The 24,328-nt window shown below is 44.5% G+C and overlaps 1 protein-coding gene across 5 annotated transcripts in view; it reads right to left on the bottom strand.

The window, feature by feature from the left end:
• Ppp1r13b (protein phosphatase 1 regulatory subunit 13B) overlaps positions 1-24,080 on the bottom strand; it is an 87,326-nt gene extending 63,246 nt beyond the window's left edge. For 2 of the 5 annotated variants that reach the window (XM_069997461.1, XM_069997465.1), the window contains exon 1: positions 23,832-24,080. In XM_069997461.1, the coding sequence (XP_069853562.1) occupies positions 23,832-23,840 (9 nt within the window). In that variant the 5' untranslated portion in view covers positions 23,841-24,080. Of the gene's footprint in view, positions 1-16,032; positions 16,177-21,997; positions 22,915-23,831 lie in introns of those variants that run through there. The other 3 variants (XM_069997460.1, XM_069997464.1, XM_069997463.1) reach the window with 3 other exon arrangements.
• Between the last annotated feature and the right edge of the window lie 248 nt (positions 24,081-24,328).

Below are 24,328 nucleotides of genomic sequence, written 5' to 3'. Positions count from 1 at the left end.
GCTGGTGGCTTAGTGGTAGAGTGCTTGCCTAGCATACATGAAGTCCTGGGTTTGATTCCTCAGTACCACATACACAGAAAAAGCCAGAAGTAGTGCTGAGGCTCAAGTGTTAGAGTGCTAGCCTTGAGCAAAAGAAGTTCAAGCCCCACGACCTCTCCCCCCCCCATACACAAACACAAACCTCACAATCTGCAGAAATTCATCATCATTCCTTTTGAAAAGAAAATTATGTATTCCACAACTCAGTAAATATTAGGCTATATATGTTTTTGTATTATTACATGGCCATAATTTCTACTTTCCCAAGAAGCATGATGTATTATGAGGTTGATTTCTGAATGTTGATAATCATGTGTTTTACAAAGGGTAAAGAACAAACGTTTTCTCAGCACTTACAAGACAATCATATACCAACCATTTAGTCCTTACTGTGACCTCAGAGCCATCAAACTGGTAGGCTTTCTGTCTTTTTAAAGTTTTTTTGGTGCTGGAGATGGAACCCAGGACATTGCACTTGCTAGGCAAGCACTTTGCCACTGACCTACATCCCCAAACTGATTTGCTTTCAACATGACAATTGTTCCCTGGGGCTCATGCTGATTTTACACTGCCTATCCCTCTAGCCAGGGTGGCTAGATGGGAAATGTTCTTCAATCCACAAGCATTCTGCGAGTCTGTATTATGGGCTGGAGACAGCACTGAAGAGGCAAACAAGGTTTTACCCCTGTGCAGGTTTACTACAAATGGAGGAAAGACACAAAGTGAATAGGTAAAAAACAAGACAGGGAGAGTGGATAGCGATCTATGCTACGGAGTATACATACAGTAGGCAAAAGAGATGAGCAATGGGGGCAGAGTTATTTAATAAGATGGTGAGAAAAAGCCTTCCAAGAGAAGGTGATAGCATAAGCCACGGCAAGGGCTTGAATGAAGAGCAGTCAGGGGAAGAGAAGGCAGGAAAAAGGCTTGACAAGACTTCATAATGAGACAGCTTCAGCAGAGCACAGAAGCCAAGGGGAAAAGGGAAGAAGGTGGGAGGTAAACTACTAACTAGTAGATACATATTTATTGATTAGTAGTGTGTTTATGGAATTATTTTTGGAGTATTTTGACACAGGGATTTCCAAGTTCACTCTGGCATATCTGTAAATAAAGGAAACAAGTACAAAACATGAAAACCTCTCGAGTTAATGCAAGAATCAAGGAGAGATAGCAACAGAAGAAGCTGGATAGGCTGTGAAGAAGGCTCTCTGAATTCAGATGTGGATTACAGAAGAAAGAGGGCGTGTTCTGAAAATAAGATGCTGCACACCTGCTGCCACAGTCCCCAAAGCTGTGCCATTTCTGCTCCATCTGAAGTTCAAGTTGTTCACTCTTCTTCCAGCCTCCTTCCAATAAAACCTCTCTTTTCCAAGGTTATAAAACAAGAATTGGCCAGAGGCCATTAGCTCAGGCCTGTAATCCTAACTACTGAAGAAGCTCAAATCTGGAGGATTATAGTTCAAAGCCAACCTGGACAGAACAGTCCATAAGGAAAAAAATCCATTAGACGTCATCTCATAGACAGCCAGACAAGCAAGAGAGTGCGCACACACGCGCACGCATGTGTGCACACCCACACAGTTGATTTATGCCATTTTCATCCTAAAAGAACTTTACTACTACCATCATTAGCACTTTATGAAGAGAAACTTGAGGTATCAAAAAGCGTTCAGTACCCTGTGGTACTGTGCCAGGTACCACAGCTACTCTTTTGAAAGAGTTCAATGGTGAACACAAGTATCACTGGCTCAAAAGGCTATACTTCTGAAAACAAACAGCATCAGAGGTCCTGCCTAGCTGTCCCAAGCTCTAACAGTCACAGCACTTAACAAGAGAGGGGTGGAGAGAAGAGGGTAGCAAAATCCTGGCTACAGCCCAGCAACTCCCAAGGCAGGCCCGAAAGGCAGGAGTGTACTATTATGGGGAACGCCCTTCCTTTTCCACCACCCCACCAGGTCAAGGCCTCAGTTCCCAGCCCTGTTCAGCAGAGAAATCCGCTCTACCAAGCTGAAAGCTTTCACTATTTCCAGGCAGGAGAGAGACTATGGGGCTAAGGATGGCAGACCACCTTTCCTTTTGTCTTTTGTCCTTTTTACACATCGCAAAGAAGTTTCCTTTCTAGTTCAGAAGTTGGGATTGGCTGGGCACCAGGATGTTCTCCCAGAATCCATATTTTAACATAAAAATAAAATTTTTGTCCCCTACAGTAACTTCCATAGCAGTCTTATTAAAACAGAAGCAAGGGGCTGAGAAGGTGGCTCAGTGGTAGAGTGCTTGCCTTGCTATGCATGAGGCCCTGGGTTCCATTCCTCAGCATTACATAAGCTGAAAAAACTGGAAGTGGTGCTGTGGCTCAAGTGGTAGAGCGCTAGCCTTGAGCTGAAGAGCTGAGGGACAGTGCCCAGGCCCAGAGTTCAGGCCCCACAACAGGCAAAAAAAAAATTTTTTTAATAAAAATTAAAATAAGGGCTGGGGAGGTGGCTCACTGGTAGAGTGCTTGTCTTGCATGCATGAGGCCCTGGGTTCAATTCCTCAGCACCACATAAGCAGAAAAAGCCAGGAGTGGCGCTGTGGCTCTTCAGCCTTGAGCTGAAGAGCTGAGGGACAGCGCCCAGGCCCAGAGTTCAGGCCCCATGACTGGACCCCCCAAAAAAATAAAAAATAAAACAGAAGCAAATCTGAGGCTCTACCACACAAGTATCTTAATTTTTTTCAACAGTCAAGTTTTGGAAGGAAAGAAGAAAATATTATTTTGGGCCGGGCGCTGGTGGCTCACGCCTGTAATCCTAGCTACTCAGGAGGCTGAGATCTGAGGATCGCGGTTCAAAGCCAGCCCGGGCAAGAGAGACCGTGAGACTCCTATCTCCAATAAACCACCAGAAAACCGGAAGTGGCGCTGTTGCTCAAGTGGTAGAGCGCTCGCCTTGAGCTGAAGAGCTGAGGGACAGTGCCCAGGCCCAGAGTTCAAGCCCCACGGCCGACAAAAAAAAAAAAAAAAAAAAGAAAATATTATTTTGGTAATCTGATTTCTTGCCTCTTAATCTTTTTAAAGTATTCAATCAATTAAAAGGGATATGCTCATAACTTCAAATCTACACTGTCAAAAAGATCAGCCATAAAATCTTAACGCTAGACTAAAACTTAACCTAATCAACACTATTTCCCCCACTTTATAAATGAGGGAACAGAAGCCATACATTAATAGACTTTACTAGTAAGAACATCAAGACTGGAAATCCAGGTCTCTAGATTCTTAGCCCAACATGCAACCTCCCTCTCAGCATTTATTTGATATTATTATATTAACTTACTACTAAATACCAAGGTCTGTGAAATACCTAGCATAAAGCCTGACATACAATGTCCTCTCAAATCTAATCTCCTTCCTCTCTTTGTGGTACTGTGGTCATCCCCCATCCCCAATCCTGCATTCTTCAACAATGGTAGAAATGAACTGAAACTGTCACAATAGAGAATCATGGAACAACATAGACTTAGGAGTACACCATAACATCTAAATGAATAAATGGTAGCTAATCATAATGAAGACCAAAATATGCTTTTAAAATCTAAGAAGACTCATAAAAACCAATGGGATCCTAGAATATATAAGCTAAGTAACAACATTTTATTAAAAATAAACAAGTCCGAGGGAGGGAGGGGATGGTAGGGGGAAAACAATGGAGGGGGTAACAATGCTCAAGAGGAAGTGTACCCATTACCTCACTCATGTAACTGTAACCCTCTGTATAGTATCTTTACAATAAAAAAATTAAAAAAAAAAGAAAAACAAAAACAGCAAAAAAGAAAAAAAACTCTTGTTTTCATTTCCTGAGTTCATTTCAATAAATATTATTTTGTATGATCAAAAAAAAAAAAAAAACAAGTCCAAGCTGGGTGCTGGTGGCTCATGCCTATAATCCTAGCTACTCAAGAAGCTGAAATCTAAGGAGCACAGTTTGAAGCTAGCTCAGAAAGGAAAGTCTATGAGACTGTTACCTCCAACTAACTACCAAAAAGTGAACAGTGGGGCTGTGGTTCACGCAGCACACTACTAGCCTTGAGCAAAGAACTCAGGCTCCAAGTTCAAGCTCCAAAGTGGCACCAAAAAATATAAAATAAATAAATTTAGCCAAGTACCAGTGGCTCATGCCTATAATCCTGGCCTTGAGCACAGAAGCTCAGGGACAGGACTCAGGTTCTAATTTAAGGTCCAGGATTGGCACAAAATAATAAATAAATAAATGTCCAAAGCACTTGGCTCGGATATAATTGAGATGATCAAATACAAGCCAGGAGCTGGTGCCTGCAATCCTAGCTATCCAGGAGGCTAAAGAGATGTGCTTCAAAACCAGCCTAAACAGAAAAGTCCTTAGCCAACTCCAAAATAACCACCAAAAAGCTGAGCTGGAAGCATGGCTCGAATGCCAGCCAAGCAAGCAAGCTGAGCAAGTACAAGGTACTGAATTCAAACACCAATACAGAAAGAAGGAAGAAGGGAGGGAGTACAATGCTAAAGAAAATTAAAAAATGATTTTTTTCTTAAAAGAATTACCAGGACAGCCGGGCACCGGTGGCTCACGCCTGTCATCCTAGCTACTCAGGAGGCTGAGATCTGAGAATCGCGGTTCAAAGCCAGCCAGGGCAGGAAAGACCGTGAGACTCCTATCTCCAATAAACCACTAGAAAACCGGAAGTGGCGCTGTAGCTCAAGTGGTAGAGCGCTCGCCTTGAGCTGAAGAGCTGAGGGACAGTGCTCAGGCCCAGAGTTCAAGCCCTATGACCAACAACAACAAAAAAAGAATTACCAGGACAAACCTGGTGCTGGTGGTTCATGCCTGTAATACTAGCTACTCAGGAGGCTGAGATCTGAGGATCACGGTTCAAAGCCAGCTCAGGCAGGAAAGTCTGTGAGACTCTTATCTCCAATTAACCACCAGAAAACCCGAAATGGTGCTATAGCTCAAGTAATAGAGCACTAGCCTTGACCTGAAGAGCTCAGGGACAGCGCCCATGCCCAGAGTTCAAGCCCCACATCCAACAACAACAACAGACAAGAATTACGAGGGCAGATTTTTAGGATAGCACATTTTAAACTGAACTTCCTTTGCATGTCTGGATATATGCTTACCTAATATAAATTATGCCTATGAAAAATGACTTCGTATGATCCACAACAAAAAGCTTCTAAGAGATGAGCATCACAAAACCCAAGTCTAAAAGCAAACACCAAAGCCCCATCTCTTTTCATGAAGATAAACCCACTTCACCAGAAAAGGAGTGGTAAATCTTAGGAGCCTCACCAATGCCTGCTCACAATATCCTTGCCCAGATTCCCTGATGCAACAGGAACAAGAAATAAAAGAGTCCTGCAAGGAAGTGAGGATGGTAATGTCAACCCTGTCAAATGGAGAGATGGGTTTTGGCACTTCACTTTGGATCAAAATCTAAACCCAGAGATAATTCCAGAAGTCTACTACACAGGACGCTGCCATGACCAACTCCAGGCAGGCTCAATTGGGCAGACCACTCTCTTTCCTCCCTCCAAGGTAAAATGGGGTTTTTGATGTCATTCTCAAAAAGAACTGGCAGGTAGGGTGGTGAGAGAGAGACAGGCAGATATAGAAAGTCTTCTATATAGACTTTCTAATACCAACCAAGCTCTGGCCTCTTTCATATGAAGGACCAGGTTCTAAACAGTCAGAAATCAAGTGACTGTCAAACTCCAGCAACCGGATTCAGTCATCAAGGACTAGCAGTCCTCCTCCTCCACTGACACCCCCAACAGTAACTACTGAACCAGTCCCAATCTGCTGGCTTCTCCTGTGTGCCAGATCTACTGCTGAGCACGCTCCATGAGAAATGTGTTCCAGTCTTGCCAGAAATCTTAGGAAGGAGACTGTCAAAGAATGATAAATGTGACAAGCTGGGCACTGGTGGCTCACACCTGTAATCCTAGCTACTCAGAAGGCTGAATCCTCAAAGTGAGCTCCAGCAGGAATGTCCTGGAGACTCTTATCTCCAATTAACCTCCAGGAAAGAGGAAGTGGCACTATAATTCAAGTGGTAGAGCACTAGCCTTGAGCTAAAGAGTTTAAGGGACAGTGCCCAGGCCTAGAGTTCAAGCCCCAGGACCCACAAAAAAAAAAGAAGGAAGGAAGGAAGGAAGGCAGGCAGGCAGGCAGGCAGGCAGGCAGGCAGGCAGGCAGGCAGGCAGGCAGGCAGGCAGGCAGGGAGGCAGGCAGGCAGGCAGGCAGGCAGGCAGGCAGGCAGGCAGGCAGGCAGGCAGGCAGGCAGGCAGGCAGGCAGGCAGGCAGGCAGGCAGGAAGGAAGGAAGGAAGGAAGGAAGGAAGGAAGGAAGGAAGGAAGGAAGGAGAAAAGTAAATGTGGCAAGACATGTAATTTTAAAGTGTCCAACATAGAGGGAATTTTTTACAAGTTTTCCATGACCCACGCTTTATAGTTAGTAAATGTCTTAGTAAATGTCATTTCAGACCTTTTCACACTACAAAATGTTTCTTTTCCTCCTTGGTTTTTTTTTTTTTTCATGAGGCTGCATTTGAACTCATGGCCTTGAGCAGTCCTTCTACCTGAGTCACATCCCCAGTCCAAATTCAACTACTTTCAACTAACAGAAGCATGAGCAGCTACAAGTTGTTACTTTGAACCAAACCCAGGGCCTTGCACGCGCCAGGCTGGCGTCCTTCTGCTGGGCAAAACCCAGCCCCCAAGTTGTTACTTTTTAAAATTGCAGGTTGATTCCACTCCTGGGGACTCTACCCAGAGCATCACAAGTCAGGATATGGTAAAGATACCTGCACACCCATGTTCATTGCTGCACTATTTAGCCAACTTACAGAAACAGCCTAGATGCCCTACAACAGATGAGTATATGAAGAAAATGTTGTACTTATACACAATGGAATTTTACTCATCCATTAAAAAGAATGAGATTATGTCATTAGTAAGGAAATGGATGGACCTAGAACAAATTATGTTAAGTGAAGTAAGCCAAGCTCAGAGAAACAAACGGCACATGTTTCTCTCAATGCAGAAACTAGAACTAAAATACACCAGGACATGATATAGGACTCACATTCACACACAACAGTGAGGCTAGAGGAAGATACCCTTAAGAGAGGAACTCAAGCTATAATATCCTACACATTTAAAATATTATTTACTAGGGGCTGGGAAGGTGGCTCAGTGGTAGAACGCTTGCCTTGCATGCCTGAGACCCTGGGTTCGATTCCTCAGCACCACATAAGCAAAAAGAAAAAATAAATAAATAAAATAAAATATTATTTACTGAAACCAAGTCCAGGAAATGGAAACATAGGTTTTTGTTGCTTGTGGTGGTATTGTTTTTGCATCTTTGTTTTGTTTTGTTTGTTCTTTTTTCAGTCTTTTGGGAACAAGGGGAAAATACAGAAATTCAGGGAGAAGGGCTGGGAAGGTGGCTCAGTGGTAGAGTGCTTGCCTTGCATGCATGAGGCCCTGTGTTTGATTCCTCAGCACCACATAAGCAGAAAAAGGTGGAAGTGGCGCTGTGGCTCAAGTGGTAGAGCACTAGCCTTGAGCTGAAGAACTGAGGGTCAGCGCCTAGGCCCAGAGTTCAGGCCCCACAACCGGACCAAAAAAAAAAAAAAAAAAAAATCTAAGCTACAGCACTATTGTAGATTCAATGAGACAGAACTTTATTTTGATGAAAGCCTAACTAGGATAACAGGAAAATTGAGAGGTTATATGTAAGTATACATTTACTATACTCGTGTGTCTATACACAAATATTAAAACTATGCCATATTTTCTTTGTTCATGCTTGAATCTAGAGAATGTATAATGTATATGGAGGAATAATTGTACCAAGCTTTAATTTTTGTGTTTGAAATTTTGATTCAAATATTGTAATACTTGAAAAAAAACAATGCTACTCTGTATATAGCATAAATTGGATGCATTAACAGGATCGCTCATTAATTCATTTACATAAATTTTACTAAGCCCAACTTGGTCTAAGGCCAGACCCGGGGCAACCCCACCCTCTCTAAACTCAAAACACCAGATTCCAAGAAATTACAGGGAGGAGCAGGCTGTGAGATTCCTCAGTCGAGCTGCTTGTTGCAGACTTCCCTAAGGAAGCAACAAGTAGGCAGGGTGGGAATGGGTGTTGGCAGACTGTGCCTTTAAGGGAGAGTAGACCCGACAGAAGGGCCAAGTGGTAAATGGCCTGACTACACGGCCCTGTTATGCACAGCAGTCTAGACAAACACTGAACAGCCTGCTTCCCCTGCCCCATGGGACACAGGCAAGAGCTCTTCTCCACTGTGTTCCAGCTGCTCAACAGTCATGTTTTTACTGATTTTATTTTTTATTTACTGATTTTATTTTTTGCTACTTTTGTTTACCGAAAAAAGATATGAAACTCAAAATAATTCAGTGTAATAAAATATAGTGGTTGCAAGAAAAAAAAATTAGAACTAGAGAATCTCCCCAGACACAGGAGAACTAATAAAAGTATTTCAGTGAGAATGAGTGGCTTAATTATAGCAGTACTAGCAATGAAATGTTGATTAAAATCATCCCTTCAAAATTTTCATATTTTTAATTATAATCCTAAATCCTTTCATCATTAATTACACTACTGTGTTTGGCAGGCAGACTCACATATTGCAGCAAACATGAAAATTAGTTACCCAAAGACATCAATTTGGAAGCATCCTCATTTAAAAAAAAAGTAACATTTTTATTAAAACACCTATTTTTTCTTGGTTTGTTTCACTTTGCATTGCTTTGCTGTAATGAAGATTGAACCTAAGACCTTGCTTGAACTATATCCCTCATCTTTTTTTTTCTGTTTGTTTTGTTATATAGGGTCTCACTACCTGTTTCCAGGCTGACTCAAACTTTGTTCTTCTGCTTACACTTCCTACTTGCTGGGATTACAGGTATGCTTCACTATAAGTACTTCACTATAAGAATTATGCATTCTCCAAAGCAAGAATGTCTGCCGTGTACAGAATCAAAACCATATAACATTCTGAGTTTAGCACATGTACAGTGCTTACCATATACCAAGTCTTCTTATAAATTCTTTCTAAAGTAACAATGCACTTAATCCAGACAAGGGGTGCAGCTTAAGTGATAGTGTCTGCCTAGCAAGTACAAGGCTCTGAGTTCAAACCCCAACACCACCAAAAAAAGAATTACCCTAAGCACTTTAAGTACCATATCCAACTAGGCAGGAAGTATTATGATCTTCACTTTACAAACAAGGAAACAAACAGAAATTAAATCACTTACTCAATATCATATTGCTAGAAAATTAAGAGTTGGGATTCAAATCTGCAGACTAACTCCAGTCTATGTTCCTTCATTATGGCACTATACTGCCTCTTAAGAATTTTAAAAACACCAGGTGCTGGTGGCGCATTCCTGTAATCCTAGCTACTAAGGAGGCTGAGATCCAATGATGGTGGTTTTAAGCTAGCCCAGGCAGGAAAAATCTGCTGTGGTTCAAAGTGGTATAGTGCTAGCCTTGCGCAAAAGAGCTCAGAGACAGCTCCCAGGCCTGAGTTCAAGCCCCACAACCAATCAAAAAAAAATTTTTTTTAAACATCAACTCAAACTGTTAGGAGGCATGGTTCAAAGTACTGTGAGTCAAAAAGCCAAGTTGAAATCCTAAGTTTAAGACCCAGTACTGGCACTAAAAACAAACCCTCAAAACAACTAATTTCATGTGTATATTTTCACCCTTTGGGGGGGAAGGGGAGATTTGTGCTTGCACTCTACTGCCTGAGCCACAGCTCCAGTATCATTTTTAAATTTCTGCCTGTAAGTCCTGGGAGGAAAAATGTTTTTGTGCCTCTTCTGGGGCTTGAATTCAGGGCCTGGGCACTGTCCCTGAACTTTTTTTGCTCAAGGTTAGGCTCGATCTCTTGAGCCACTACTCTACTTCTGGCTTTTTGGGTTAACTGGAGTTAAGAGTCCAATGGACTTCCCTGCCCAGGATAACTTTAACCACAATCCTCAGCTCTCAGCCTCCTGAATAGCTAGGATTATAGGTGTGAACCACTGGCACCTGACTCAGAAATTTTTTAATTGCATTTGTGGCTCCAATTACCTTTGCACTACACATAGTTCTCTAACAAGCACCCAGCAGCTGTCTACATCATTACAGGTATTTACTCCTTCTGATGACTCAGGCATCAGAAAGAACTTTTAACTATGCCCTATGCGCGATCTGTAATTGTGATGCCTGGGGTGCTGGCAGGTCAGGCTGACTCCTCCTCCCCAGACCTCAGACCACAGTCTCTGGGCAAGACTGAATCTGTATGACTTCCAGCCTGAGACAGAGCTCTCCAGTTGTCTGTCTGCTCACAGCTACCTACCTTGGAGCCACTTGTACAGAGCACCCAAGTCTAAGCAGCTTGGTAAACATGCTGTGTGACACTTCACAACCAAGGCCTCCTGACAAGATCAAGGTAGCTTCAAAGATTTGCAACAGTAGTTTGAGTTTAAGAAGACAAGAGTTCTGAAGATGGATGGTGGTAGCAACTGCAGAGTGAATGTACTAAACAAAGGCCACTGAACTGTACAATTAAATGTATAGTTAATTCATCATATAAATTTTAAACCAGTTTCATAGTACCTCAGGACCAAACCAATTCCAATCCTGACGCAGCAATAGCTGGCACTCAGAGCCCACCTTCACCTGGCTTCCTCCCTCGGGCCTTCCCACCTCCTCTGGCCTCTTGCTGCTGGCCTCTCCTCGCAATGACACCACGCCAGTTCAGACTTCTGCGTTCTGCCCAGTCAACTTTTCTACCTACTAGCCCTTCCTCATCACCTCCACCCTCTCTTCCTCATCCTTTATGTTCTATTGTGATTTCTGAGACAGAGTCTCACTATATAGCCCAACGTGGCCTTAAACTGGTGATCTTCTTGCCCCAACCTCTTCTTTATCCTTCTCTGTACCACTCAGTGTTACCTCCTCTGAAACTTCCCTGACATCCCAAGGTCATGAAGAACCTTCTCACCACATACTCTGCTGCACCAGGTACTCTGCGCCACTTTAGATCTTTCCAATGGTATTTTCTGTTTACATCTCATTCCATGAGCTCATTAAGAGTAGGGAGAGACCCAGCATATAATTAATGCATCCTAAATACTTGTTGAGCTCATTTAGTAAACAAGTACTTCCTGAATGTCTACCAGGGGCCTGCAATGTCCTTAGCACAGGAACACTGCAAAGGAAAAACAAAGCTCTGCTTCCATAGAGTGTTCAAATAAATGCTAGGCAGGCACAGCACTGAAAAGCTCAGCCCAGTGCAGGTGGCTCATACCTGTAATCCTAGCTACTCTGAAAAGTCACAGTTCAAAGCCAGTCTAAGCAGAAAAGTCCATGAGACTATCTCCACTCAAAACACCAAACAGCCAGAAGTGTTGTAGAAACCCAAGTGGTCGGGTGCTAACCTTGAGCAAAAAAAAAGCTCAGGGACGGTGCCCAGACCCTGAATTCAAGCTCTACTACCAGCACAAAAGAGAAAAGAACAGGCGCCAGTGGCTCACTCCTAGCTACTCAAGAGGCTGAGATCTGAGGATCATGCTTCAGCCAGCCCGGGCAGGAAAGTCCATGAAACTCTTATCTCCAATAAACCACCAGAAAACCAGAAGTGGTGCTGTAGTTCAAGTAGTAGAGTGCTAGGTTTGAGCTGAAGAGCTGAGAGACAGTGCAACAAAGAAAGAAAGAGGGAGGGAAGGAAGGAGGGAGGGAAAAACTAAAGCACAGTAAGGGGAGGAGTGTTTCCTAGAGGCAGTATTGGAGGTACTATCTAGGGTTTTTTTTTTTTTTGTACGTTTTTTTATTGTAAAAATGCCGTACAGAGGGGTTACAGTTACACGAGCAAGGTAGTGGGTACATTTCCTATTCTATCTAGGTATTTGCCAGTTACATTCTAGCTTCCCTCAACAGAAAGTTGGTAAGTACAAGAAAGAATCCTATCCTGCCATGAAGGCATAGGATTACACAAAGAAATGTAAGAGCAAATGCTTATTGAGTGCTTATTAGGTATACTAACACTCAATGCTCAAAGCACTTGACAAACTTCCTAACACCATTATGAGATACACAGTCATTAATTAATTTCAAAGACACAAGAAGTTACATCATACATACAAGGTCTCACAGAGCAGCTGGTGAAAACAAAGTTGGAAGACCTCCTCCAGCCCGGGCTGGCTAATAACTAATATGCCACGTGGTTTCACATTTGTATTTCCCACTCAGAAGCAGGAGGATGCCCAGTTCAAGGCCAGCCTGGGTTGTTTGTCAAGCTCCAAGTGAGCCTGGGCTACACAGTGAGACCCTGTCTCAAAAAGTCAGGAAAGAAAAATTGTATTTCCCAACACAAAGTGTTCTTTGTTCCTAGCATTATTTTACCCTGTAATCCTAAAGTTACCAAACTTTACTCCATCTTCCTTTACATCTTAGCCAAACTCCCTTCTTTTTAATTCTATCACAAAAACCTCTGTCTAAGGTGGGCGCCGGTGACTCACACCTGTAATCCTAGCTACTCAGGAGGCTGAGATCTGAGGATCGTGGTTCAAAGCCAGCCTGGGCAGGAAAGTCCGTGAGACTCTTATCTCCATTAGAAAACTGCAAGTGGTGCTGTAGTTCAAGAGGTAGAGCACTCACCTTGAGCTGAAGAGTGCAGGAACAGCACCCAGGCCCGGAGTTCAAGGCCCATGACCAAAAACAAACAAAAACAAAACAAAACAAAAAAACCACCTCTGTCTACTCTTTGGTCATTTGTGATGCTAACTCTTGTGTATACGTATTATTTCGGGAATGTCATTATGTAGAAAGTATGCAGTCAGGATAGTGGGGCAAGCATCTGATGCCAGCACTCAAGAGGTAGAGGCAAGGGGATGGCAAGTTCCAGGCCAGCTTGGGCTCTATTATGAGACTGTCTCAAGTAGATCAAAACAAAACAGAACACCAGGGGAGCGGGGGAGGGGGGAGGCATGAGCACTCAGGAGTTTAAGATCTGGAGAACTAAGGATCAGACAAATCTGAATGACTTTTTTTTTGGTGCCAGTAATATGCCAGGGTACTGACTGCACCAACAAATACCCAAGACTTACCTACAATTAACCAGCAAAAAGTCTAAAGTAGAGGCATGGTTCAATTGGTAGAACAACAACTTTGAACAAAAAAGTCAAGTGAGCCAAGAAAGAGTCTGAGACTGGGAGTTCAAGACAAGGTTCCCTCCTTCCAAACAAAAAACAAAACAAAAACCCTAGAAAGTGTCCCTCAAACTACCTTTGTATATATTCAGGAGGCTGAGACCTGAGGATTGTAGTATTCCAATTTCCCAGTAAGATAGGACAGCACTCAGTCAATCTGCCTAGAAGCTTTTATTGCCACACGCATCTGTCTCCAGCTCGCAGGGCTTCGGAGAACAGCCCCGTTTGCTTTTCATGGGGAATTTTTTTTTTTTTTTTTTTTTTTTTTTGTCGGTCATGGGGCCTGAACTCTGGGCCTGGGCGCTGTCCCTCAGCTCTTCAGCTCAAGGCGAGTGCTCTACCACTTGAGCCACAGCGTCACTTTTGGTTTTCTGATGGTCTATTGGAGATAAGAGTCTCAAGGACTTTCCTGCCCAGTGTGGCTGTGAACTGTAATCCTCAGATCTCAGTCTCCTGAGTAGCTAGGATTACAAGTGTGAGCCACTGGCACCCAGCTCATGGGGGATTTTTATAGGAAGGGGTTTCACATAGGTGATGTTTGCCAAAGCAAGCAAGCAAGGCTACAGAAGCAAAATATAAGCCTTGAGTCACAAGAGCATAGGCAAAACATAATCTTGACTTGGTCAGCCTGACCAATGCTATTGATACTATTGATACTTGATTACAAAAAGTCAAAACATATCCTTGGATTTCAGAAGTCAAAAGACAACCTTAGGTAGTAGGGGCAAACTTCTGACTGACACAGTAGTTCAGTTTTACCCATAGTAACTCTCAAGGCTGTCTGTGGTTTTTAGCAAAGTTCATGATAAACTGCAAAGTTGTCAGCCTGGGAAGCTTGAGAGAGGGAGAGATGTTCTTGTGCTTTTTAGCAAGGTTGGAAAGGGGCTGGTTGGTCTTAGCCTGGAGTTCTTCTTTACCAAAAGGTTTTTGCCCTTTATCAATAATTTTGTTCTGTTTTCTGATTTCACATTTTTGTTCCCATGGATGTTTTCTTTTCCAAGGGAAAGGGGCTCAGGGAACAGAGTAGTTTTCTGCAGCAGGAGGTACTGAGGCTAGACAATAGAAGGAACTTTCTGCCATTGAAGAGTAACTCAGATACCTTGATTTTTGGTGGGGATCATCACAAGAATCATGATTCAAAGCCAGCCAGGGCAGGAAGTGAGGCTGTGGATCAAGTGGTAGCACATCAGTCTTGAGCAAAAAAGCTAAGGAATGGCATCTAGGCCCTGAGTTCAAGTTCCAGGACCCTCCTCCAACAAAAGTGCACACAGAGCCCAGCACCAATCGTTCACACTTGTAATCCTAACTACTCAGAAAGCTGATCTGAGGATCAAAGTTCAAAGCCAGCTGGAGTAGAGAAGTCCATGAAACTTTCATCTCCAAAAACACTGGAAGTGAAACTGTGGCTCAAGTGGTAAAATGTCAATCTTGAGCAAAAAAAGCTAAGGGCCAGTGCCTAGGCCATGAGTTCAAGCTCCAATGCCAGCACCAAAAAAAGAAGAAAAAGTACACACAGAACTCTACCTGGTCCTTGTGGCACCAGGAAGGCCCAGGACAGCCACTGTCCAGGGGAGCGAGGAGCAAGCCTGTTAATACAAGGTGATGTGAGGAGCACTGCAATGCTCTGACGACAACCCCATGTACAAGAACAGCATTAAAAACTGCCAAGTGTCAAGCAAAAAGTCTTGTTAATGTGATTTATTTACTTACTTTCACATTGGGGGGGGGGGTCCGGTCGTGGGGCCTGAACTCTGGGCCTGGGCGCTGTCCCTCAGCTCTTCAGCTCAAGGCTAGCACTCTACCACTTGAGCTACAGCGCCACTTCCAGCTTTTTTCTTTTTGCTTATGTGGTGCTGAGGAATCGAACCCAGGGCCTCAGGCATGCTAGGCAAGCACTACCACTGAGCCACCTTCCCAGCCCTTACTTTGAGATTTAAGAGGGACATCTTTCTAAATACAGCTGGCATCTCAAACTCGGTCTAAATAAAACTCAGTTTTTTCTTCATAGTCCTTTAAAACTATTCCTTCTCAGTCATTTTCTATCTTAAAGGAAAGTCCAGCCACTGAAGTAATAAATCTCTTATCCTCAGCTCCAGCCACTGCACTTCCTTCCTTTTCCTCTCCTCACAGGCGTCCGCACACACACACATTCACAGGAGCACTGACACGCGCACTCTAACAGACCTGCCTGCCAACTGGGACGTCCTCTCTTCAGTTCAAGAAAAACCTGCACCAATTATGTCCTGACTGCTCTTCGTGTTTGTTTTCATCTCTTTCTCTACAGAACCTCTATCCTCCACTGGTTCTGGACTCATCTACCATACAAATTTGACTGCATCACTCCAGTCTCTAAAAACATCAATAGTCTGATTACTCACAGGATCAGGTCCAACTTTGTGCCAGCACACCTGCATGTTTGTATATGCATCCCCCGCAACACATTCGCAAAAGGGATCCAACACTACTTTGCACATTATTTCTTCATTCAGCAAATACTTACTGGGTACCAAATATGTGCTAGTTGTTGAGTTAGACAGATAACAGATAAGAGCTCCCGATTTTAAGAAATTTATAGAACAAGACAATAAATTAGTAAGTCACACTCACACGCACATGCACAGTTTAAAACTTCAATTACAACTACAGACTGAGCATCTCCAATACAAAACATGAAGTCTAAAGTGCTCCACAAAATTTAAAACTTTCTTAATACAAGCATAAATTCACACGTGAAAAATTCCATACCTGATTTATGTGACGTTTCAGTCAAAATTCAGAGGCACTAAAAATATCCCATATTTTTGAGGGCTGGGAAGTTGGCTTAGTGGTAGACTCCTGTACCACCAAAGAGCAAAAACAAAAAAACCCATAGGTATATGAAACACAAGTGAATTCTATGTTTAAATGTGGGGCCCATCCCCCAAATAACTCTGTGTGTGTGCACATGCACACATGCAAATATCCCCTCCCCCCCAAAAAACAGCCTGAAATCTAAAACAACTTCTGATCAAAAGGATTTTGGATAAGGGACACTTAACCTATACTGCAAAAAATACCTCAGGAGCTGGGAATGTGGCTTAGTGGTAGAGTGCTTGTCTAGCATGCATGAAGCCTGGGCTTGATTCCTCAGTACCACATACGCAGAAAAAGCCAGAAATGGCTCTGTGGCTCAAGTGATAGGGCGCTAGTCTTAAGTACAAAAGAGGCTCAGGGTCAGAGCCAAAGCCCTGAATTCAAGCCCCAGGACCGGCAAACAAACAAACAAACAAAAAATAAAAACAAATAGGATATTCTGAAATTAGACAGTGGTAATGGTTATATAACCTATATATGTACACTAAAAACCACTGAATACATGATAAAGTTATTTTGTGGTATATGAATTATATTCTCTTCTACTTCCAAAAAGGAAAAAAAAAAAAAAAGAGGAATACCAAGCACAGTGTCTCTAAATAGTGGGTTTGGCCAAAACAAAGATGGTAAAAGCTTTCCTCTGAAAAATAAAACAAAAAAAAAACTTTTTACAAATCATATTTACTGAGCATTTACTACATGCCCAGCACTAGCACCTTTCATGGTAAAAGGCCAGGCAATCCTCCTATCAGTCTTTAAAGGTTACTACCATCCTCAGTTTAAGAACTGAGGGAGCCAGGCATCAGTGGCTCACGCCTGTAATCCTAGCTACTAAGGAGGCTGAGATCTGAGGATCACCATTCAAAGCCAGCCCAGGCAGGAAAGTCCAAGAGACTATTACACCTCCAATAAACCACTCAGAAAACCAGAAGTGGTGCTGTGGCTTAAGTGGTAGAGTGCTCACCTTGAGCTGAAGAGCTGAGGGACAGCGCCCAGGCCCAGAGTTCAAGCCCCATGACCAACCCCCCAAAATAAAAAAAGAACTGCGAGGTCAATGACATAACTTCACCCAAAGTCAGAGCGCTGATAAATGGTGACACTGGGGTCCACTCTCTTACCTGCATCAGTGATCACCAAAGCACTGCCTGCTGCTTGCAACTACATGAAAAGCAGGAAACTAACCAGCATCTCACTCCTTATAACTCAGCTCTCCCAAATTACCACCCTCTTCAGCTACGTCATAGCCTGTGAGGCTATTTAGGATCCAGTACACAGCGTCCTCTTCCATGCCCCATTACTATTCTGACCTCACCTCCTCAGCCTCTAATGCTGTTAGCTATACAGGTGCACCCATGTGGCTGGCGTGCTGGCACACTCCTGCCACAGGGTGGTTTTATCTGCTAAAACCATGACGAGGAAAATTGTGACATATGGCATAAGCCATAATTCTGCCAAACCTTCAGTTAATGTTTTCTGTAAACATACTAACAATGCCATTAACAAACTCCTGCACTGAACTGTACACTACCATTTCAAATGCTATTTATTAATTTTTCTGAAAATACCTCATTTTTCCAGGCCTTTTATTGTTCTTCATTATGTCATCATAAAGATTTTTATTTTACAAAATCTAGTAACAGCAGCTTTTGCTTACCAATTAGTATGAACAACAGTCATAAAGCTTCTTTGCAGTGAAATAAAGCAAAGCAATCAAGCCAAGAAAGTGTCACAAGAGAACCTGATTATCACCAGTCCCCAGGAAGGCTCTAGAAGCAGTTTGTGATATAATAACTATGGCAACAGCACTTGAAGACACCCAAAGCCCACCACAATTTTGCTGAGAAACTATTCTCCATCTGGGCAGACACACACTAAGATTCATGCTGACAACCATTACATAACTTCAACACAATAACCTAGTGATATTTTACGCTTCTGTCACGCAAAAAAAGATCCTGATTGCTAAGCATGTATGTTGGTATCCATGGTTCAAAGTAAGAAGCTAAGAAAGGGAGATGGATTAATTTAAATGCTAGGTGAATAGGAAAAGGAGATGCATTTAATGTAAATGCAAGGAGGTCTTTTAATATTTTCACTTGACAAGAAGCATAAATGGAAAAGGTTTTTGCCAAATTCAATTTTTACTCATAACCCTAGCAAGATGCTTTGACTACAGCAAACTCCTCAGTGCCTGTATAAAGACTCAGAGCAAAGGTAACCGAGTCAGATGCTTTGTCTTCTAGCTGTAATCCTAGCCAAGTTTCCTTACCTCATCTCTTTCAGTTCTCAAAACACACTGCCTCTGCACATGAGAACAAATACACTTGCTGAGTACTCACTGTTACCAAATTGAATTGCAGGAAGTTAAGTAACCACAAAGCTTTCTGGCTGAACAGTAGCCTTGAAGAAGTTCATCTATTTAGACCATTTTTAAGTTCAGTAAAACCGTAACAAACTTTTATACTCTCATCTTTGATTCACTGAAGCTTTGCTTTTCACTGTAAATATCTTTGAGTAGTAGGGCACTGGTGACTCACAGTGTAATCCTAGCTATTCAGGAGGCTGAGATATGAGGACCAAGGCTAGAAGCCAAACCAGTCAGGATTTGGTAGAAATATCGAGCTATATGGTTCAAGTGGTAGAGAACTAGCCTTGTACATAAAAGCACAGGGACAGCACCCAGGCACTGAGTTCAAGCCTCATGACCAGTACCAAATAAATAAATAATAAATAAAATCTTTTAGTAATCCAAGGCTAGAAATGGATTACTTAACTGTTATTATAGCTGCAATTTTTAAAGAAACTAGAATTTAAAAAATTGTCAGTCTTCAGTGTTCTATTTACCTAATGAAGTGCAAAGTCAAGTGTATCAAATGACTGAATTATTAATTGGTAATAGCTATACTATCAGTCCTATCTCCAAAGATTCTTGGGCAGAAGTTTGCCAAAAGGCTTCTAAAACCAGTCAGACTGCATCAACCTTTGATGTGGCCAATATGAATGTTAGAAACCCTCCTCAAAGTATCTGCGGCTCATCAACTACCATACCAACCACAAATGTGTGGAAATCACCAGAACCAATGCCAAATCCATTTTTCAGATGAGAAACTAAGGCCCAAATAGATTGTCCAAAGTTCACAGTTACTAATAAGTGAGAGCTACCATCCAAGTTTCCCTACTTTCTATTCACTATTTGTCAACTCTATGATAGCTGATGTATTAAAAAGGGAAACGCTCTGATTTTTGTATATAGTTTGTATATAGTTCAGAAGAAAAACCATTCACTTAAACACCTGAAGTAAATGTTTAATAAAATTTAAGTAGGGGCTGGGAAGGTGGCTCAGTGGTAGAGCACTTGCCTTGCATGCATGAGGCCCTGGGTTCGATTCCTCAGCACCACATAAGCAAAAAGGAAAAAAAGGCTGGAAGTGGCGCTGTGGCTCAAGTGGTAGAGCACTAGCCTTGAGCTGAAGAGCTGAGGGACAGCGCCCAGGTCCAGAGTTCAGGCCCCACAACCGGACCCAAAAAATAAAAATAAAAAATAAAATTTAAGTACTTGGGGCTGGGAAGGTGGTTCAGTTGTAGAGTGCTTCTCTTGCATGCATGGGGCCCTGGGTTGGATTCCTTAGCACCACATAAGCAGAAAAAAGCCAGAAGTGGCGCTGTGGCTCTAGTGGTAGAGTGCTAGCCTTGAGCTAAAGAGCTGAGGGACAGTGCCCAGGCCCAGAATTCAGGCCCCATGACTGACAAAAAATAAAATTAAGCCGGGCGCAGGTGGCTCATGCCTGTAATCCTGGCTACTCAGGAGGCTGAGATCTGAGGATCGCGGTTCAAAGCCAGCCCGGGCAGGAAAGTCCGTGAGACTCTTATCTCCAATAAACCACTAGGAAACCGGAAGTGGTGCTGTGGCTCAAGTGGTAGAGTGCTGGCCTTAGAGCACAGGAACAGCACCCAAGCCCAGAGTTCAAGCCCCACAACTGACAAAATAATAATTAATAATAATAAAATTAAAGTACTGATCACTAATTAACATAACCCATACCCTGAATATGCTGAAAGACTCCTGGATGGAAATGGGGGGAACTAGTGAGTTTTACTGTATGCTATCAGTGGAAGTTAAGGGGTCCCACTGTAAACAGTACTGAATCCTACCACCAGACCACCTTCCTTACAAATAAAACACATCAGCTATATAGGACTTCCTGGTCTCAAGTCCTCATCCTTTTGGAAAGGGAAAAAAAAAACAATTTTTAGCCCCACTCCCCAGTTATGTTTCATCTCTTAACAAAGTTTTACCAACTTCCAAATGTCCACTCTCTTTCAAAAGAAAGCCAGTGGTTCATACCTGTAATCCTGAGGGCTGAGATCTGACAATCACAGTGTGAAGCTAGCCCAGGAAAAAAAGTCCGAGAGATTCTACCTCCAATTAATCAGCAAAATGCTAAACAGGAGGCATGGTTCAAGTGGTAGGGCACTCAATAGCTGAGCAAGCACACTGAGCAAGCTCAGAGCCCTGAGTTCAAATCCCAAACCAGCAAGAAAAAAAGAACCAGTGATTTTTGTATCAATTAATGTTAAAGTTATAATATGGATATAGTGCATTAATGAAGATATTAAGATGAACATTGCACTTTTTAGTGTAACTATGCAATTTTAAATTATAGTTGAAGCTTGTATTATATTTCTATCAGACAGTACTGCTTTATACAAACAAAACTATGATCTAGTGTTCCTCTGATGATTCACCATTATGATAAATACATTATGATCAGTACAATAAAGCCAGAAAAATCTTATGAGCTTTGCATAGTTTAATATCAAGTAAAAAATTATGAAGCATGCTCTTAAATTTTATATTAAATTTACAACCATCTCCAACTGTGCTAATAGAGGAAGAGCTCAATCAGTATTTTTAGGAATCGAAAAGGAAATACAAATAAGAACTACAAAAGAGGCATTAAGAAATATACCATCTGGCCGGGTGCTGGTGGCTCACGCCTATAATCCTAGCTACTCAGGAGGCTGAGATCTGAGGATCTTGGTTCAAAGCCAGCCCGGGCAGGAAAGATCGTGAGACTCCTATCTCCAATAAACCACCAGAAAACTGGAAGTGGCGCTGTAGCTCAAGTGGAAGAGCGCTCGCCTTAAGCTGAAGAGCTGAGGGACCAACACTCAGGCCCAGAGTTCAAGCCCCACAACCAACAAAAAAAAAAAAAAAAAAAAAAGAAATATACCATCTGTTTCTTACCTACATTTAAGAACAAAAACTTGTAAATACTTGATAATAGAGATGTTAAAAATTATTTGATTATTTTGAGTAATTTGGCCAAATTTCACCAATCTCTAGAAAAATAAATTTGAGAAAGAAACATACTGCAGTGGACTGGCGTTTCTAATCATGCAGACTAGAAGTAAAAATGTCTGAATTGCCACATGGAAGATGTATGCCATTTCTTAGCTGGTACTTGTAATTAAACACCATGGAGAGATAAAACGTGGCAAAATTTTGGTAGCTATCCTTCAACATTACTACAGCACAAACACATTGATCTCTACCACAGGATCTAACTAAAACTGCTTTCAAAATTCCAAAGTACCACCAGGTGCCAGTGGCTCACGCCTATCATCCTAGCCACTCAGGAAGCTGAGATCTGAGGATCGAAGTTCAAAGCCAGCCTGGTCAGGAAAGTCGGTGAGACTCTTATCTCCAATTATCCACCAGAAAACCGAAAATAGCACTGTGGCTCAAATGGTATAGCGCTAGCCTTGAGCTGAAGAGCTGAGGGACAGCGCCCAGGCCCAGAGTTCAAGTCCCATGACCGGCCAAAAAAAAAACCAAAAATGAAGTACCACATACCTTTTCCCAGATCCAGGCAGTGAAAATTAAGGAGGGAACAGTTTCCAAATATCTTGTTGAGATTAAACTCAGAAACTGAAAATGACACATTAGCAGTAATAAAGACTTGCATGCAAGTTAGACAGTTTGGGACACATCATCCTATTTATTCCAGGCCAGCCTCAGGTATCTGTTTTATCCCTACTTTTTTTTTTTTTTTTTGGTCAGTCATGGCGTCAGTCTGGGCCTGGGCGCTGTCCCTCAGCTCTTCAGCTGAAGGCTAGGGTTCTACCACTTGAGCCATAGCACCACTTCCGGCTTTTTCTGCTTATGTGGTGCTGAGGAATGGAACTCAGCGCCTCATGCATGCAAGGCAAGCACTCTACCACTGAGCCACCTTCCCAGCCCCTTTTTATCCCTATTTTTAGAGGTATTCCAGGCTCAAGGATCTTGATTTGTTCAAGGTCATATTATCGAAAAAGTAGCAGAACCATTGACTCCAGATCTCCCTCCATTGCAAGACAATCTTTCTTTGAGACCAAGTTCAGAGTCTCTAAAAGACTAATGCCCACAAAAGATCTGAGCATCAACTAGGTCAAATCTTAAAACTCAGAAATGCCAGGGTTGGAGTCAGGTCAAAACGGGGTGAGGAGATTATCCAGACACAAGGAATTTCATAAAAAACGGTATCTGTTGGTGGGGGGGTGTACAAAATCTAAATGTCCTTGGGTGCAGCGTAGCAGAACAACATTACTCAAGCAGTAAATGCAGAGAAGCAGTACTTTCCCTCTGAAATGTGATCTTTCAATGTAGGAGCTGTAGGGAAAAAAAGGAAGGAAGGAAGGAAGGAAGGCAGGGAGGGAGGGAGGAAGGGGAAAGACAGTTGGTTGTTTCTTTACTGTAAATGAGAATTTTACTTTAAAAGGCACTCAGAAAATGAATCCATTCAACAGTACCACATTTTTTCGTGTCACAATGTTTCCTTCACAAAAGGCAAATTCAAAGAATAAGAACGGAGCACCCACTGCTATGTGGATCACAGGTAAAGGACAAGATGGGGGGGACCCCAATAGCCAGTCTCTTCCTAGCCGGAAGCATCACTGAGGCAGGACAAAGTGCCAACAGCACTGACGACCCCAATCAACCTTCAGGAAGCGGGGGGGGGGGGGGGGGGGAGCAAAGCACCATTAGGAACAAAATGCACCGCCGGGGTAGGACTCGGAAAAGGGGCTTCCCAAGATGGCTCTCAAAACCCATGCACGCAGGGAAGCCGAGGCCCGGCAGGAGACGCGGGCTGCAGGCGTGGGAACCCCACACGGGGTGCCAGGCCGCCGGCCGCGACGACGCCCCGCAACATCGACGCAGGGTCGCGGACGCGCCGCGGGACCTGCGCCGCGTCCCCCCTCCCGCCCCGGGCCCGGCGGACGCTCCGGGGCTGCCGTCCCCCCCCCCCACCTCCCGGGCCCGGCGGACGCTCCGGGGCTGCCGTCCCCCCTCCCGCCCCGGGCCCGGCGGACGCTCCGGGGCCCGCGTCCCCCCCTCCCCGCCCCGGGCCCGGCGGACGCTCCGGGGCTGCCGTCCCCCCCTCCCCGCCCCGGGCCGGCCCCCGCCCGCGCTCCCCACGCCGGCCCGGCCTCCCGGACACCCGTCTCCCGCACGCAGCCCCGGTCTCCGCCCCGGCCGGCACTGACAGCCCGGCACCGCCCCCACCTGCCCGCCGCGGCCGCGAGGCCCGGCCCGCCCGCCAGGCCATTTCCTTCCCCGCCCGGCCGCCCGGCCTCGGGCCCGCGGGGGCGGGGAGCCGCGGGGAAGGAGGCGCGGCCCGCCGAGGACGCGCCGCCGCGCCCGCACCCACCGGCATCATCGTGGCGCGGTCCGCGGCGCCCGCGGCCGCCTGACAGGACGCTGGCTCCACGCCCGCCGCGCCGGCCGCCTCACAGGCCGCTCGCCAGCCGCTGCGCCCTCCGGCCCGGCCCCGGCGAGGCGGCGGCTGCGGCGGGCTGCGGAACTCTAGCCCGTCCCTGTCGCGCCGCCGGCGTGCTGCGTCGCCGTCCCGGACCGGCCGCCGCCGCCGCCTCCGCCGAAGCCGGCCGCCTCCCGCCGCCCGCCGGGCTAGCCCCGCAGGCAGCGCGGGCCCCGCCCCACGCGTCGCCCCCGCGGGCTTGCGCCGCCTCTGATTGGCTGTTCCGCGTCGGGGGCGGGGACGGAGGCGGGGTCTCCCTCGGAGCGGCCAGGTGCGAGCGCGCTGGTGCGCGTCCGCGCTCCCGGCGGCGGGGGAGGGGCGCGCTGCGGACGCCGGCCCCGCCCCGCCGCCGCTGCGGCCTCCGCGCGGAGGCTGGGGCTGGCGAGGCC

The sequence above is a fragment of the Dipodomys merriami genome, unplaced genomic scaffold (genome assembly GCF_024711535.1).
Source record: "Dipodomys merriami isolate MVZ:Mamm:240054 unplaced genomic scaffold, mDipMer1.0.p SCAF_50, whole genome shotgun sequence".
Lineage (NCBI taxonomy): Eukaryota > Metazoa > Chordata > Mammalia > Rodentia > Heteromyidae > Dipodomys > Dipodomys merriami.
This window is presented reverse-complemented; position numbering and strand designations above follow the sequence as displayed.